Genomic DNA, 19,153 nt, shown 5'->3' on the forward strand with positions numbered 1-19,153 from the left:
CACCACTGAGATCTTGAGATCTACAGCTCTAGACTTTGAATCAGTTTTACTATCAGTGGCACAGCAGTCTAATGTGTTAGACCACCACCACTGAGATCTTGAGATCTACAGCTCTAGAGTTTGAATCAGTTTTACTATCAGTGGCACAGCAGTCTAATGTGTTAGACCACCACCACTGAGATCTTGAGATATACAGCTCTAGAGTTTGAATCGTAGCTTTGCTATCAGTGAAACAGCAGTCTAATGTGTTAGACCACCACCACTGAGATCTTGAGATCTACAGCTCTAGACTTTGAATCAGTTTTACTATCAGTGGCACAGCAGTCTAATGTGTTAGACCACCACCACTGAGATCTTGAGATCTACAGCTCTAGAGTTTGAATCAGTTTTACTATCAGTGGCAAAGCAGTCTAATGTGTTAGACCACCACCACTGAGATCTTGAGATATACAGCTCTAGAGTTTGAATCAGTTTTACTATCAGTGGCACAGCAGTCTAATGTGTTAGACCACCACCACTGAGATCTTGAGATATACAGCTCTAGAGTTTGAATCGTAGCTTTGCTATCAGTGAAACAGCAGTCTAATGTGTTAGACCACCACCACTGAGATCTTGAGATCTACAGCTCTAGACTTTGAATCAGTTTTACTATCAGTGGCACAGCAGTCTAATGTGTTAGACCACCACCACTGAGATCTTGAGATCTACAGCTCTAGAGTTTGAATCAGTTTTACTATCAGTGGCACAGCAGTCTAATGTGTTAGACCACCACCACTGAGATCTTGAGATCTACAGCTCTAGAGTTTGAATCGTAGCTTTGCTATCAGTGACACAGCAGTCTAATGTGTTAGACCACCACCACTGAGATCTTGAGATCTACAGCTCTAGAGTTTGAATCAGTTTTACTATCAGTGGCACAGCAGTCTAATGTGTTAGACCACCACCACTAAGATTTTGAGATATACAGCTCTAGAGTTTGAATCGTAGCTTTGCTATCAGTGACACAGCAGTCTAATGTGTTAGACACTCACCACTGAGATCTAGGGATCTACAGCTCTAGAGTTTGCATCTCAGCTGTGCTATCAACTGTCTGGGTGCCCACACAGACATGATTGACTGTGAAGGAGAAAGGGAAATGTCAAACGGGTTTCTTACTGCTTCTGCAGTTGCAGCCTGGCTGGTTGAGACGCCTGCAAGAGAACTGGTTGATTTATGGATAGTAGCGTGTGACACTTTGTACTCAATAATATTCAAAGTGGATCCATGATAGCCTTTGGTTCTCATATATATCTGTTATAGTGATATGAAATAGCCTAAAATATGATTTTTAATATACAGCCAAGCACTACCAGGACTTGTAGATTTTGGATTGCAGTGTCAGTTTATTCAGTATTTTAACTCTGAAGTGCATTCAAACATAATCCCTCCAAGTACATTTTAATTTTCTTGTTAATCTGACAGATTTAAACACTTGCCAATTAGAACAGCTGTATTATATTATTACATATATTATTACAATTCATATATGTCCTGAATTGGCTTCAAGGTGTTATTTTGGTTAATTCAGAGCACTCGGCAGAGCTTGCAGATGTAAGCTAACTGCATCTGCTGAGGGCTAGAACTATTTAAGTATGTGACGATGTGATGGAAAGGCTGCTCTGCTGTCTCTTCTTGTTGCTTTTGGTCAGAAGAGGGGCCCTCAGAGACAACCGGAGTGTACTCACATCCAGCAGAGGTGATGTAGAATAATAGTGGAGAGAGGAGGATTACAAGAGCAGACTACATGAGAGAAAATGTAGACAGGATGTAAGAGACTTAATTTATTTGTTACTGTGAAAGTTTAATAAAGGTATTATAGGGATTGAAGGTGCTGCCTGACAATCAATCCTGAACTGCCTAAATAACTTCAACATGCCAACGCTTTGTTAACATGAGATTCCTATAGGCATTTCAGTTTCACTGGCTGACAGTAGATGGATTTAATAAATTCTTCCTACTTACTAAGCTAGAAGAAGACTTTCCTCACATTGTCGACAATGTTTTTTGCAAAGTTTGGCTTTTCTTATTTTCCAATGAGTTAGCTAATGTAAACTAATGTAGGTTTTCCAAATAACCCACCTCATGACATTACATATTACACTATGACAAGATGGCTGTAATGAATGGGCTAATGCAAGAGACGAGGGGGCGGACACACGCAGAGATGTTTTAACAAGACGTTTGAATAATAACAAAAGACACAAGACAGGTTGCACAAAACATTACACTAGGGGTGGGACATTCGATACCGAGGCTTTGAAGCTTGTTTCACTTTTGTAACACTCTGAGTTGACTCAGTGTATTGGAGCTTGTATTGAAGTCCCTACCCTCACGTGACTATGACGTCGGAAGCTTCAAAATCATCAACGAACCACCAGAAATGGGCGGGACTGATTCAAAGCTTTGGTGCTGTCCACTGACTATTTAAGAGACACTCAAACCCCTGATCACTCTTTGAGTCTCAGAGAATTGTACATGACTAATTTCAACGCAATGCTTTAATAAGTAAAGATAAGTTTTTGCAGATGAAAACAAATGTTTGGTGATCCACTAAATGCTCGTATGTTTTACATTGTTGAGTAGCTGCAGGCTGCAATACATCCTTAAAGCCACCAGGTGTCACTCTGCTCTGATGTCCACTTTCAATGGTTCAATGCTTTAAATCATTTTCAGCACAATCAGGAAGAAGCTTCAAAAGCTTCAATGAGGCTTCATCTGCCCATCACTACATTACACACTTAACCCTGACCTAAGCTAATGCTACCCTAAATGCTAACACTAATCTTTACACACATGAACAACACTAAAGCTAAACTAAACGCTACACTAATCTAAACACATAACTTGACTAAAAATATCCTAAACCTAAGCTAACAATACTAAAGTTAAATATGAACAAGACTTAAAAAACTTCGGAGCATGGACTAACAAGATCATGACAAGTCAAAGTCAAAGTCAAAATAGCCTCCAATGACTGATCCACAGATTCTTCCTAAAATCCTTTGAGCATTAGTCCTAAAACAAGGTGCAGCTGTGGACCAGTCATAATAAGGGGGCATTGACTTGACCACCTAAACAAACCACCTCTAACATGTGCTCCTGGAGAGAGGGGCATGGCACGTAAACATGGCTCCAGGAGCACAAAGAGGTTAATTCATGACAATGGCACTACACTTAATTGTAAAATGTCATTTAAATAGCTTCTTTTTTAATCTAGTTTCACTGATTGTTAAACCTGGAAAAAAGTTTGAATGTGAATCTATCTTGTATTTTCATGCTGTCTTCTTTAAACTTTGTGGGAACTTCTAGAGTTCAGACTATAAAATAGATCCCCACCAAATTCATCCTGCAAAAAACCAGATACATACTGTGCTGCCACAGTGTTGCTCTCCTTTTCTCTGAGTGGTTTTTTTTCCTCAGTGTTGGTGAGAGTGTGGAAAGTTTTTGACTTTTTTTTTTTAAAGTCTGTGTTGTGTTAGGAAGTCAGATTTTTTTTTATAGTGGTCTGTCTTGATGGCCAGCCTGTGTGCACAGAGTCTGTATTTTGGTTGTGTTGTTCTGTATTTATATTAGTCACTCTCCCACACTCTGCACAACCTGATATTGCAGAGTGAGATGTGGCCCTGGGTCAACAGGGGAGGTGCTTCAATCGAAATCGTTCGACCAATCACAAACTAGCTGCTGCTATGACATCACCACATTTGCCGGGGCTAGCTAATCCTAGCTAGGTAATGAGTATGCAAGCTAAAAGATCCGGCAACTGTGTTACTTTCAGTATGTAAAAGAATGTTGCAAATCATTGTTCCAAGCAAAATATTAACAGTGTGCAAAGCATGAAATAAATTTCTCAGATTTCAGAGAAAAACGAGAAAGACCCGGCAAATGTGGAGATGTCATAGCAGCAGCTAGTTTGTGATTGGTCGAACGATTTTGATTGAAGCACCTCCCCTGTTGACCCAGGGTCACATCTCACTCTGCAATATCAGGACGTGCTAGTCACTCTAGTCAGGTTATCTGATATAGTGTACTGTTGCTGTACGGCCAAATAATACTGCATTTTAATTTGTGAATGAGTAAAACCTTTCCAGTGGCTAATGTACTTTTCATTTTAAAATGCTATAATCTAGTAGATTTGATTAATTTTAGTTGAGGCTAGCCCTGATCCAATGTGTCCGTGTATGTTTGTTTGGTGTTGGTCTATGATTGTATGTTGCCATTTTGGTTTTGTGCATTTTTGTGTGCTGTATCTGTGTGTGCAGTGCCTGTGTGTGTCTAATAATTGTTATGTGTTTTGCAGTGACTGTGTGTTTGCACAGTCTGTGTGTGTGTTTGTGCAGTGCCTGTGTCTCTGTGCTGTATCTGTGTGTGCAGTGCCTGTGTGTGTCTGTGTGTGTTTAATAATTGTTGTGTTTTGCAGTGACTGTGTTTGCACAGTCTATGTGTGTTCTTGTGATCTTGTGACTGTCTCTGTGCTGTATCTGTGGATGCAGTGTCAGAGTGTGTGTGTTGATGCAGTGTCATAGTGTGTGTATGTGCAGTGTCTGTGTGATTTTGAGGTGGTGTTTGGACAGTCTGTTTTTTGCGCAGTGTGTCTCTGTGCTGTATCTGTGTGTGCAGTCTCGGTGTTTGTGCAGTGTCTGTGTGTATCTGTGCACTGTCTGTGTGTTTATCGATTGTTATGTGTTTTTGCAGTGTCTTTGTTTATACAGTCTGCGTGTGTGTTTGGGCAGTGACTGTGTCTCTGTGTTGTGTCTGTGTGTGCAGTATCTCTGTGTTGATGCAGTGTCTGTGCAGTGTCTGTGTCATTGTGTAGTGTCTGTGTGATTGCACAGTCTGCGTGTGTGTTTGTGCAGTGACTGTGTCTCTGTGCAGTATCTGAGTATGCAGTGTCTGTGTGTGTTTTTTTTTAGCATTTAGCAGACTTTTATCCAAAGTGACTGACAGTTGTGACAGTATACCTTCTAAGCAATTGGGGGTTAAGGGCCTTGCTCAAGGGCCCAACAGTGGCAACCTGGCAGTCTTTGTTTATACAGTCTGCGTGTGTGTTTGGGCAGTGACTGTGTCTCTGTGTTGTGTCTGTGTGTGCAGTATGTCTGTGTTGATGCAACCATCTGATTACCGGACCAGTACCTTAACCACTAGGCTACAGCTGTTTAATAATGTTTTTTAATAACTGTGTTTTGCAGTGACTGTGTTTGCACAGTCTATGTGTGTGCTTGTACAGTGACTGTGTCTCTGTGCTGTATCTGTGTGTACAGTGTCTGTGTGTGTGTTTGTGTGTATTTATAGACTGTCATGTGTTTCTGCAGTGTCTGAGTTTGAACAGTCTCTGTGTGTTTGCACAGTGACTGTGTGTCTGTGCAGTATCTGTGTGTTGATTCAGTGTCTGAGTTTGTGTCTGTGAGTTTGGACAGTCTCTGTGTGTGTTTGCACAGTGACTGTGTCTCTGTGCTGTATCTGTCTGTGCAGTATCTGCGTGTTGATTCAGTGTCTGAGTTTGTATCTGTGCAGTGTCTGTGTGTTTGACAGTCTCTGTGTGTGTTTGCACAGTGACTGTGTCTCTGTGCTGTATCTGTCTGTGCAGTATCTGTGTGTTGATTCAGTGTCTGAGTGTGTCTGTACAGTCTGTGTGTGTTTGCGCAGTGACTGTGTCTCTGTGCTGTATCTGTGTGCAGTCTCTGTGTTTGTGTAGTGTCTGTGTGTGTATGTGCAGTGCCTGTGTGTTTGTACAGTCTGTGTGTGTTTGCACAGTGACTATGTGTCTCTGTGCTGTATCTGTGCGTGCAGTATCTGTGCAGTGTCTGTGTGTAATTGTGCAGTGTCTGTTTACAGATTGTGATGTGTTTTTGCAGTGTCTGTGTGTTTGTACAGTCTGTGTGTGTGTTTGTGCAGGGACTGTCTCTGTGCTGTATCTGTGTGTGCAGTATCTGTGCAGTGTCTGTGTGTAATGGTGCAGTGTCTGCAGATTGTGATGTGTGTCTGCAGTTTCTGTGTGCTTGTACAGTCTGTATGTGTGTTCAATAAACTTAACTGTCTCATTAGTTTAATTAGCTTAAAATAAATTAGGTTAGTTTAGTAAAAAATGGGTTATTACTTTTCATAGAGTGATATAGGTGTTGTATAACTTTGTTCATTAAATACACAAAATTATATTTAATATTAGTTTTGCTGCGATTTGATTTATGTGATACTACAGTATGTCTTGGTTAATGATCTGAAAATAGTCAGTGTGATAAATATGCACTAACAGAGGCAATCGGGAAGGGGTTAAGTACTTTTTTCCCACATCACTGTAAGTATGCAGCAAAGAAGAGCTGTCAGTCTTTAATTCTTCAGCATTCAGGAAGCAATGCAGAGGTACAAGTGCACACGACGATAATGCTGCATTTATCTAATTCTTACCTGACCCCGGTACTACATTGCCCCCTCTGAATGTAACCTCTTACACCCTTAAAGTATGAACAAATTTTGTTCTCTTCTGACTTAGGAAGCCACCATCTCATTAAAATTAATGATGCTCAAGCTCGATTGCTGTAGATCTGTGGTGAGTCATCTCCATGTGAAACGCTACACTACTGGGATGTCAGCCAGAACACTTCACAGACTTTGAAATAGATGCCAGTCTGATGACCTCTGGGGGACAGGGAGAACACCAAGGAAAGAGTGTGAGAACTAGTGTTAGTCATTACAATGCACGGTGATAGGCAGCGCTCTGTCAGTTTTGATCTCATGTAAATCACACAGTTGTGTTTCTTACTGAGGTTATAAAACTTTATTTGGGAATTGTAGGAAGCTGGAATTAACCTTAATTAGAACATATATGGATCAGTTTCTGTTTTCCTGAAGAAAACAAACAAACAAAAAACAATAGTTCAGTTTGTAATTAAAGATAATGTGCTCTTTTTTATTTGATTTGTAATTGAACATGTACAGTTTTCCCCTATCCAATTAAATTGTTGCCATTGCCTAGCCACTCATCTTACCCTCAGAAGACACACAACCATTCTCAAAGACACATGTAGGCAGGTTTTTAGAAGAAAATGTCACTTGGAAGATCCTCTTGGTGGCTGGTGCTAACTGTTCTTTCCATACACATTAGATTAGATGCCCTATATATTGCAGTTTTTTTAGTGGCCGAAAGTAGTGTCAGCACCTCTTATTAACAAAAACAGATGTCTATGGCACTGCTGTGCATAGACAGCAATGTCTTGCCTTTGTTGTTCCAAATATTTGGTAGTGCAACCCTTAATGTAATTTATAATTTATATACATACTGTATTTACATTTTCTGCATTCAGTAGACGCTTTTATCCAAAGCAACTTACAATTATGACTGAACACAATTTTCGAGCAATTAAGTGTTAAGGGCCTTGCTCAGGGGCCCAACATCGGCAACCTGGTAGTGGTGGGACTTGAACCTGCAACTTTTTGATTACTAGTCCAGTACCTTAACCACTGAGCTACCACTGTATATAAAAAACAGTTTACCATGTTTGGCTTCCACCTACCACTTAAACATTGGGCAATTTGTAGTGGTTACTCAGAACTGCCCTTATGTAGGGCCCTGTGCTATCCGAGGGTTCTTCAAAAAGTTTCCACACTTTTTTAAAACTCTAATTATAACGAATTTCACAGACAAATTAAATCACTTTTCTACAGTCACCTTCCTTTGCGATGCATTTTTCCCAGCGTTGTATCTATTTAATGCCATCAGTTAAAAATGTTTTTGGTTGAGTGCGTAGCCACTTGATGCACCACTGCTTTCACATCATCATCACATGAAAATCTTCTTCCCCTTAAAGCTTCTTTGAGCGGTCCAAAAAAGGTGGAAAACAGATGGCGCTAAATCCAGACTATAAGCTCTCTCAGTCTCTCAGACACATTACTACTCCTCCCGTCCTCATCGTTTCCAATCAAAATATAAAAGTGCAGAGACTATTTGAAGATCCCCCGTAGTAGCGTTTTCCCAATTAGGCCTTTATAGACTTTGGGAGCCTGAAAACTACTGTCCCAAAAGGTTATTGGCCTGTCACTTGTAACATTTTTTTTACTGGAAACCAAAGATTACACAAGATTAGTTACTAGTCACTTGACAATTTACTAGGCCTCAGCAGAATTAAGGTGGCTAAAAAATATTTTGTAATAGCTGAGCTAATGCACACCTTAACCTGTCCTTCAAGTCTCTCATTGCCTGCTACTTGATTCTTTCTTCCTTTTTTCACTTGAAATGTCTAATGTTTTCACCCCAGGTTCCTCTCTTCGCTATTCCACACATGAGTAAAATATTTTGCTTTATCCAATAGAATGCTGACAGTCATTGACCAGACACTTAGTTTATTTATGCTTATTTCAAGTTCTTATTCAGTTCTCTCATTTAACTTCAAAGAAATCAAACTACAATGCCAAGATTACAACAGTTTGGTAAGGGAATAGCTGCTAGTTGTTCATATGGCAGCATTTGGTTCATGCCTTTATTTATTTATTTTTTAATATGCCATATGACACCACTGCTGTTTAACTAACATGCAGTGAAAAGATTGGTAACCATAATTAATATTATCCTCTGTACAACAGATACCCATTAATAAAAAAAAATTAAAATGTAAATAATAGTAAAAAGCTATTCTAACTCTGGAGTCATTTAAGCTCCAAAGTCACCTTAGCTGTGAACATATGGCTAATGACAGTATATCTGCCCCATCAGCTGGATATTTTAAAACCACACACTTGTGCTGTGCTGGCACGTAACCAATGAGTCAACAAACTAAAAACTGGGACAAAGTTGTACATGTACACATCTGTCTGGGGTTTCACTAAGAAGAGTGATCACAAGCAAAGTGATAAAGAGTTGCCAGATCACTGTTAGGTGTTCATGACCATTTCTTTTTTAATGCATTTTCTCCCTTTTTCTCCTGATTTTTAGCGCGTTCAATTTTTTACCCAATTGTGTTATGCTTCCTCTCCACTGGAGCTGATCCCCGCCCAGATTGAGGAGAGCGATACTGTCACACTACCCTCCAACACGTGCGCAGTAGCCGACTGCATCTTTTCACCTGCTCAAGGCGAGTTCATATGCGGATCAGCTTTGTGTACGGAGAGCCACACCCAAATCAACGCACTATTCCTCGACTTTGCACAGGCGCCATCAATCAGCCAGCAGAGGTAGTAATGGCATCAGTTATGAGGAGTCCCTATCCGGCTTATCCTACCCTATAAACAACAGCCAATCGCTGTTCATGTAGCTTCCCAGCCCAGCTGAATGACAGAGCTAAGATTCAATACAATGTATTTAAAATCCCAGCTCTGGTGTGCTAGTGTATTTTACTGCTGCGCCACCTGAGCAGCACCATTTAGGAATTCACTGTCAGCCACTGGCCACTGTTAAGAGGTGATGGTTGACCACGGCTACTAGTTTTTTGTGCCTGTACCTGCCCTCATCAGCGCCTTAGTGTTCTTGCTGAATCAGTGTTGAATACTAGCAGAGGCAACTGGTTGTTGTGCTTTGCAAATAAGTGAATCAGAAATCAAAAAATTTGATATAGACCCAGTATCACAGTTTCACAGTTCAGTTTGCATGGTTTTATGCCAAACACCATACTACCATGCTAAATAGCACGTGAAAATTACATACATACTGTACCCACTGCACATAAAGCAAGACACGAGATGAACATAATTTGGTGAGAAAAATACAAATCAATCCAAGCACAACAGCCAACAGCCTTGTGAAGATGGCAAATGGTAAAATAGTAAAACGTGTCCTATATGGACATGACCTGAAAGGCTGCTTAGCAATAAAGAAGCCACTGCTTCAAAACCGGCATAAAAATCAGGTTACTGTATATACAGTGCCTTGCAAAAGTATTCAGCCCCCTTGAAATTTTCAACCTTTTGCCACATTTCAGGCTTTAAACATAAAGATATGAAATTGTAATTTTTTGTGAAGAATCAATAACAAGTGCGACACAATTGTGAAGTGGAACGAAATGTATTGGATATTTTAAACTTTTTTTAGAAATAAAAACCTGAAAAGTGGGGCGTGCAATATTATTCAGCCCCTTTACTTTCAGTGCAGCAAACTCACTCCAGAAGTTCAGTGAGGATCTCTGAATGATCCAATGTTGACCTAAATGACTGATGGTGATAAATAGAATCCACCTGTGTGTAATCAAGTCTCCGTATAAATGCACCTGCTCTGTGATAGTCTCAGAGTTCTGTTTAAAGCGCAGAGAGCATCATGAAGACCAAGAAACACACCAGGCAGGATACTGTTGTGGAGAAGTTTAAAGCCGAATTTGAATACAAAAAGATTTCCCAAGCTTTAAACATCTCAAGGAGCACTGTGCAAGCGATCATATTGAAATGAAGGGAGTATCAGACCACTGCAAATCTACCAAGACCCGGCCGTCCCTCTAAACTTTAAGCTCAAACAAGGAGAAGACTGATCAGAGATGCAGCCAAGAGGCCCATGATCACTCTGAATGAACTGCAGAGATCTACAGCTGAGGTGGGAGAATCTGTCCATAGGACAACAATCAGTCGTACACTGCACAAATCTGGCCTTTATGGAAGAGTGGCAAGAAGAAAGCCATTTCTCAAAGATATCTATAAAAAGTCACCTGGGAGACACACCAAGCATGTGGAAGAAGGTGCTCTGGTCAGATGAAACCAAAATCGAACTTTTTGGCCACAACGCAAAACGTTATGTTTGGCATAAAAGCAACACAGCTCATCACCCTGAACACACCATCCCCACTGTCAAACATGGTGGTGGCAGCATCATGGTTTGGGCCTGCTTTTCTTCAGCAGGGACAGGGAAGATGGTTCAAATTGATGGGAAGATGGATGGAGCCAAATACAGGACCATTCTGGAAGAAAACCTGTTGCAGTCTGCAAAAGACCTGAGACTGGGACGGTGATTTATCTTCCAACAAGACAATGATCCAAAACATAAAGCAAAATCTACAATGGAATGGTTCACAAATAAACGTATCCAGGTGTTAGAATGGCCAAGTCAAAGTCCAGACCTGAATCCCATCGAGAATCTGTGGAAAGAGCTGAAAACTGCTGTTCACAAACGCTCTCCATCCAACCTCACTGAGCTCGAACTGTTTTGCAAGGAAGAATGGGCAAAAATTTCAGTATCTCGATGTGCAAAACTAATAGAGACATACCCCAAGCGACTTGCAGCTGTAATCGCAGCAAAAGGTGGCGCTACAAAGTATTAACGCAAGGGGGCTGAATAATATTGCACGCCCCACTTTTCAGTTTTTTATTTCTAAAAAAAGTTTAAAATATCCAATAAATTTCGTTCCACTTCACGATTGTGTCCCGCTTGTTGTTGATTCTTCACAAAAAATTACAATTTCATATCTTTATGTTTAAAGCCTGAAATGTGGCAAAAGGTTGAAAAGTTCAAGGGGGCTGAATACTTTTGCAAGGCACTGTACTGACAATGATATGATGAGAAATGCCCTTATGTCTAATGGATCAAAAATGAACTGTTTGGCCATAATGACCATCGTTATGTATGGAGAAAAAAGGTGGCCATCAGAAACACCGTCACACTTGTGAAGCATGAGGTGGCAGCATATTGTTGTGCTTTATTGTAGAATGGACTGGTGCACTTCACAAAATAGATGACATTATGGTAAAGAAAAATTATGTGGAGATTAAAGTAACATCTCAAAACATCAGCCAAGAAGTTAAAGCTTGGGCCAAATTGGTCTTCCAAATGGACAACGATCCCAAACATACTTCCAAAGTGTTGTGGCAAAATGGCTTAAGGACAAAAAAAGTCAAGGTAATGGAGGGGCCATCACAAAGTCCTGACCTGAGTCTCATTGAAAATTTATGGGCAGGAAATGAAAAAACGTGTTTAAGCAGGGAGGCTACAAAATGGCTCAGTTATATCAGTTCTGTCAGAAGAAAAGGGCCAAAATTCCAGCAACTTAATGTTAGAAGGCTACCTTAAAAGTTAAACAAATTACTTGACAAAAATTACTTGACTGTGGACAGTGTCATTTATCTTTTAGGAATCACAGCAGATGTATTTTTGCAGTTCTTTGGTGGGTCCTGAATGTGCAAGCCAAAGGTGACAGTGCCAAAAAAGAAATGAATTTGTAGCAGTAATAGTCCTTGAGAGGCTTTAAAACTGAGGCCATCCTTGTTCGTAACTCGTTAAATAAATACATTCTGTATTTTCTGATTTTATGTGTACAGCTTTGCCAATTAATTTTGAAAGTCATGCTTAGTAATTTACTGCAATGTTATTCTAATGTTGGCTGTCGGAAAGACTTGCAAAGGACTTTTTAACATCTGCTATATCTGAATGAATTTTTAAACATAGAATTATCAATGCTTTACACTTTAATGACCAAAACTTCCCATTTTTAAAGTGATAAGTGAAAGTAAAAATGTTGGGCATTGTATAGTAAGATGCTTATTGGAAAATTGAAAAGCAGCAAAATAGATGTTTATAATCCTACTGCAGCTGGCAGGGGTGGTAGAAAAAGTAAAATGAAGGCTTTAGATTTCTTTATTCTCATTTACAGATCACAGCTTTTCCTGAGGGCTACCCATTTGTTCCTTGGATTTGCTTTATGGTCTATTTTTAATAGGACGTTCCTCTGGGGGAGTTGAACATAAGGCATCCTTAAGAGTCGCCTAAAGCACTTTAACAGGCTCCTCTCAACTAAAGGCTGATCAGATTTTAAAGCTCATTTTGCTTGATTTACCTGTGACTTATAACACAGGTTAGGATAAATACAAAATGAAGCTCCTGTTACATCACCATAGCACATCAGGAGCAAAACTGCTGCTGCTGGTCAAGTCTTTCACTTTTACTCCCTCATATAAACAGGATACTACACTCTTTACAGATAAGAAGGTTTAAGACCTAAGAGGTGCTATTTTTTCTTCCACTCTAAATGGGGTCACTAAAATTTTAGCCCAAATAACGTATTTATCTGTAAATGCTGCCTTCATCCATCCATACTGGACAAAAGTATAGCAAGAACGAAAATATAGCCGTCAATAACAAGTCATTTTGCAAATAAAGAACATTGTTTTGGTTCTTCATTTTAGTTTTTATTTATTTTGCAGCCTATATTAGAATAAAATTGTAGTTAATTAATCAGCATGACTTTTAAAACTGACTCCATCCTTGACTGTGCTCTTATAGGCCATCCCAAAATATCAAAATGAGAAGTACAAGCAATACTTTACAAAGTGACACTCACCTAAAATAGGCTTGACTTAATGACAAGGTTTTCTTTGACACAATGCAACCTGTGCTTTTACAAAGACTAGAATTAGCAACCCTTGGCACGAGTAGTACCTACCACAGTGCATGCTAAAGAACACAATCATATCAGTTTATTCAGTCTACAGAATGCCTGCAGCCTGGATTACAGAGAATACTTTCCAACAGCCTGGTTAAATTTATTTCTAAGCAAAAATGGGAAGCAATATTTCAGTTTGCTACATTGCACCAGATTTTCACGATACACCAAAGAAGCATGTTAACGCCACCCTTTATTGGCCAAATCATCATAGCTTTGTTAAACTGCAGGCTTTTTTATATACTGTATATATTTTGTTTCTTTATGTATTTTCTCCACTTTTTCTTCCTTTTAGCGCACCCAATTGCCCGATTGCATCATGCTTCCTCTCCATTAATGCCGATCCCCGATCTGATTGAGGAGAACGAAGCTAACTCACGGCCCCTTCGACACGTGGGCAGCAGCTGTATGCATTTTGTCACCTACACTTTGACGAGTGCAATACGGATCAGCACTGTGTACAGAGAGACACACCCTGGCAGCACCCTTCTATGTGCAGGCGCCGTCAATCAGCCAGCAGAGGTCGTAACTGCATTAGTTATAAGAGAGACCCTATTTGGCTTAATTTCCACCCCTATCTGAACAACAGACCAATCATTGATTGATCATTGACCAGAATGCAGAGCTAAGTTTCAATACAATGTATTCAAGATCCCAGCTCTGGTGTTCAGCGTGTGTTTTACCGCTGCGCCACCTGAGCGGCGCCAAGCTGCAGGCTTTTAACCACCAGAGTAACTTCAGTTTAAGTAAGAGAGTCTAAATCAACAGAAATAGGCACTGGGTGCAGAGGTTCTTCAAATTAAAGAAACTGCATTTTAAACAATGTTGTTTTGACCTTTTAATTATACATAATCCAAATTAAATTTGATTATGTAAACAATACAGCAAAAACAAGCTATTGAGCCTGTTCATGTGCACTGTGGGTGAATCCCTGAAGTAAGGAGACTCTAATTTACATTAAGACAGCAAAATTAGCAAGTTGCAAATGAAGACATTTACATTACTGTTTAGCACAGCGAGGCAACTCATCATTAGCCAGCTTCCCCACAATAACTTCTAATGAGAAGAAAATAATTATAAGGCAGTCCCTTGTTACAAAAATGAAGGCAATTTTTACTGAAGGCCAGCCCACATCGGTTCAGCAGTGTGCAGATATCTTACTGGCACATGAACAGAAAAACATCTATAACAAGAAATAAGCCAGGCAAACATAAGCATTGTTACATAAGCATTGTTTCGGTCAGAGCCAGTGCTGGACTGCAGATAGATTTATTATTAGGGTATGATACACTGATCAGGCATAACATTAAAACCACCTCCTTGTTTCTACACTCTCTGTCCATTTTATCAGCTCCACTTACCTTATAGAAGTATTTTGTACTTCTACAATTACTGACTGTAGTCCATTTGTTTCTCTACATACTTTTTTTAGCCTGCTTTCACCCTGTTCTTCAATAGTCAGGACCCCCACAGGACCACCACAGAGCAGGTATTATTTAGGTGGTGGAAGATTCTCAGCACTGCAGTGACACTGACATGGTGGTGTGTTAGTGTGTGTTGTGCTGGTATGAGTGGATCAGACACAGCAGCGCTGCTGGAGTTTTTAAATGCCGTGTCCACTCACTGTCCACTCTATTAGACTCTGCTACCTAGTTGGTCCACCTTGTAGATGTAAAGTCAGAGACGATCGCTCATATATTGCTGCTGTTTGAGTTGGTCATCTTCTAGACCTTCATCAGTGGTCACAGGACGCTGCCCATGGGGCGCTGTTGACTGGATATTTTTGGTTGGTGGACTATTCTCAGTCCAGCACTGACAGTGAGGTGTTTAAAAACTCCAGCAGCACTGCTGTGTCTTATCCACTCATACCAGAACAACACACACTAACACACCACCACCATGTCAGTGTCACTGCAGTGCTGAGAATGATCCACCACCCAAATAATACTTACTCTGTAGTGGTCCTGGGAGAGTCCTGACCATTAAAGAACAGCATGAAAGGGGGCTAACAAAGCATGCAGAGAAATAGATGGACTACAGTCAGTAATTGTAGAACTACAAAGTGCTTCTATATGGTAAGTGGAGCTGAGAAAATGGACAGTGAGTGTAGAAACAAGGAGGTGATTTTAATGTTATGGCTGATCGGTGTATATGAAGAACAAGTGAGATTATTAGGACAGTATCAACAATCTATTGCAATTTGTGTGTGTGAGTGTGTGTGTGTGTGTACTTACTGGACAGGCTTGGAAGCCTGAGACCTGAACTTGGTAAACTCTCCTGGTGCTGTCCATTCTGACCCCAGCTAAAACAATCAAAATAATTTAATGTTAGTTAATGTTTTTAAGAAATACATTGAACATTGAAAGCTGATGTAGAGATAGGGTTGAGTAAAACACCAGTCTAGAACGTGTGAGTAAATTATTTCATATACAGTTAGATGATAAAGGTTTAAGCCCTCGCAACATTAAATATTTGTTGATTTTTATTATTTTTGTGCACTTTCCCAAATCCTGAAGGGCGGCATGGTGGCTCAGTGGGTAGCACTGTCGCCTCACAGCAAGAAGGTCCAGATGGGGTGGTCCGGGGCCTTTCTGTGTGGAGTTTGCATGTTCTCCCTGTGTTTCCGGTTTCCTCCCACAGTCCAAAGACAGGTTAATTGGCGATACAAAATTGTCCATGTGTTTGACATTAAACTTGTGAACTGATTAATCTTGTGTAACTACCATTTCTGTCATGAATGTAACCAAAGTGTGTAGACATGACATTAAAATCCTAATAAATAAATAAATAAATAAATAAATAAATAATTAATTCCCAAATTTTGAATGCAACTCCCACCCCTGCACCCCCTTTAACATGTTTGCAGTCACTGATGTAGAGTCACAATATGTCCTTTCGTGAAACATCCACCTCTTGTGCAGGCACCTTAACCAGCCAGAAGATGTCGCATTTGCAGCAGCAACAAAGAACCCTGTTGACCACCCTCCCTCAGGCACGGCCAATTATGCCTGTTAGATGTCTAGCCAGGTTGACTGCACAGTTAAGATTCAAACTTGTGGTGGTGGGCTAGTTCATTTGACTGGTGCTCAGTCTTATTTTATCAGGTTGTCATGATTTTTTTAGATTATGTTTTGGTTAGTTTTGGTCTTAATGAGGTTATTGTGATTTTTATGATGTTTTAATTCTTGTTTTTCATAAATTTGATTGTTTTTTGGTAGTTCACGGTCTCGCGCTCTGATTTTATTTTACTCTTTTTTTTGTATCTTTGTCTATTTTACATGTCTTTTTTTCCAGATTGTGTGTTAATTCATTTTATATATTGAATAATTATGATTTTATCTGTATGTATGAGGGATCTTCAACAAGTTTCCGCACTTTCATATTTTGGTTGAAAACAGTGAGGGTGGGAGAAGAAGTGACTGGTCGTGTCTGACTGACTGAGAGAGAGCTTATAGTCCAGATTTAGCACCATCTGATTTCCACCTTTTTGGAATCCCAAAGAAGCTTTAAGGGGAAAAAGATTTTCATGTGATGACGATGTAAAAGCAGCGGTGCATCAGTGGCTATGCGCTCAACCACAAACATTTTTGCTGATGGCATTAAAAAGCTGGTACGGTGTTGGGAAAAATGCATCAGAAGGTGACTGAAGAAAAGTGATGTCATTTGTTTTTGAAATTCTAAATAAATAGAGTTTAAAAAGTGCAGAAACTTTTTAAAGAACCCTTGCATAAAGTAAAGAGTGAGACAGTGGTAGCCTAGTGGGTAGGGCTTTGGGCTATCGACTGAAAGGTTGAGAGTTCCAATCCCAGCTCTGCAGCCACTGCTGGGACCTTAAGCGAGGCCCTTAACCCTCTCAGCTCAAGGGGCGCCGTACAATGGCTGACCCTGCACTCTGACCCCAGTTTCCAAACAAGCTGGGCTCTGCAAAAAATAATTTCAATGTACTGTACACGTGTATATGTATATATGACAAATACAGGCATTCATTCTAATTCTAAACAATGCAGTAGGTAAGAAGATTAGTAGTTGTAGCTACAGTGCCAGAACTTTGATTAAAAGAGGAGAACTAATTACAGGGAGGCTGATAATCACTATTAAAAAACATTTCATTTTAACTCTGCTCTACTGTCATTTCACACAGAGCCATAAAGCAGTATATCATGATCACACTGTGCACACACACCAACACAAACCCCCCCACACACACCTCCTAACACAAACCCACATAGAAACAGGCAGGCACTTCTGAGAGATGAGTTGTAACAAATCTAACAGATACAACACAGCAAGACAACAGATCACAGAAGACAGTAGCATAAGAGGGAATGAGAGATGAAATGTTCTTAGAAATAAATAAAAAAGTTTAAAACAGAACAAGATGAATTGAAAAATAAAGAAAAAGAAAAACTGGTAAGAAAATAAAATAAAGCTACAAACAAACTAAATGAAATAATGTAGAGAATGTGGAGAATATGGATGATGTAAGGCCAAAAATACTGACAAAGAATAAAATACAAAAAGAGAGAGATAGAATATGAAGAGAAAGCTAATAAAAGACAAGAAGAAAGAAGACTGAGGAGAAACAATAATGCAATAGGACAGAAAAAAAAAGAAAAACACAAGGACAAAGAAGAAGAATTTAAGAGAAACAACAACAACATAAAATAACAAGAGAATTAAAATGTATTTGTACAGAAATACGTTTATTTATTTATTTATTATGCATTTTCTCCTTTTTCCCCCAATTTTAGTGCATCCAATTTATACCCAATTGCGTTATGCTCCCTCTCCACTGGAGCTGACCCCCGCCCTGATTGAGAAGAGCAAGACTGTCACACGCCCCCTCCGACACGTGTGAAGTAGCTGACTGCATCTTTTCACCTGCAGGAGGCGAGTTCATATGCCGATCAGCTGTGCAAACGCTATCAACCAGCCAGCAGAGGTCATAATTTGCTCAGTTATGAGGAGTCCCTGTCCGGCTTATCCTACCCTATGAACAACAGCCAATCGTTGTTTGTGCAGCCGCCCAGCTGAGATTGGCAGAGCTGAGATTCGATACAATGTATTTGAAATCCCAGCTCTGGTGCACTAGTGTGTTTTTTACTGTTGCGCCACCTGAGCGGCTAGAAATACGTTTATTAATACAGAAAAGTACAGTAACAGAAAACAACAAAAACAGTGATAAAGTAAAGAGAGGACAGAAAAAATAGCTCAGTAGCTCTTAGTTTGTCACAGTCTAACCTCAGTCTCTCTTTGTATCTCTTAGCCTCTCTGGATTGGGGTTTCTCTCAGTGCCATTATCCCTCAGTCTCTCTCAGTCTCAGTAGCTCTGATGCCCATTTCACACTCATAACCTGTGTAAATGCCTGCTTATCTTCACTGTCTTTCTGTCTTTCACACATAACAGCTCCATATAGCAATTTAACATGGTGTAATCGACAAACAACAAAACAATCCCATATATAATAGAACCGATGGAACTAAAGTATGCCCCCCTCAAACCAAACCTGGTTATGTTTAAATGAAGAACAATAAATCAGGAGATTAGTATGTTCCAGCTTACAGTGTTGCAACTGTACTGCATTGTTATAATCATTAAACAATTAGGACAAGACTCAGTCATACATTTGCCCTTAAAAAAGAAGGTACACTCACATGACGACTCTCAAATGTGTCATATGTCCGCACTTGTGTTCCTAACAACTCACATGTTGGCAGGGTGGGTCAACGACTCTGAGGACCACCTTCAAGTGACACCCTAGAGGTTAAAT

The 19,153-nt window shown here is 39.9% G+C and overlaps 1 protein-coding gene across 1 annotated transcript in view; it reads right to left on the bottom strand.

The window, feature by feature from the left end:
* Positions 1-19,153, bottom strand: part of b4galnt4a (beta-1,4-N-acetyl-galactosaminyl transferase 4a) — a 277,540-nt gene that overhangs the window by 64,276 nt on the left and 194,111 nt on the right. The window contains exon 7 of the mRNA XM_062997332.1: positions 15,617-15,684. Within this exon, the coding sequence (XP_062853402.1) occupies positions 15,617-15,684 (68 nt within the window). The remainder of the gene's footprint in view (positions 1-15,616; positions 15,685-19,153) is intronic.

The sequence above is a fragment of the Trichomycterus rosablanca genome, chromosome 1 (assembly GCF_030014385.1).
Source record: "Trichomycterus rosablanca isolate fTriRos1 chromosome 1, fTriRos1.hap1, whole genome shotgun sequence".
Classification (NCBI taxonomy): domain Eukaryota; kingdom Metazoa; phylum Chordata; class Actinopteri; order Siluriformes; family Trichomycteridae; genus Trichomycterus; species Trichomycterus rosablanca.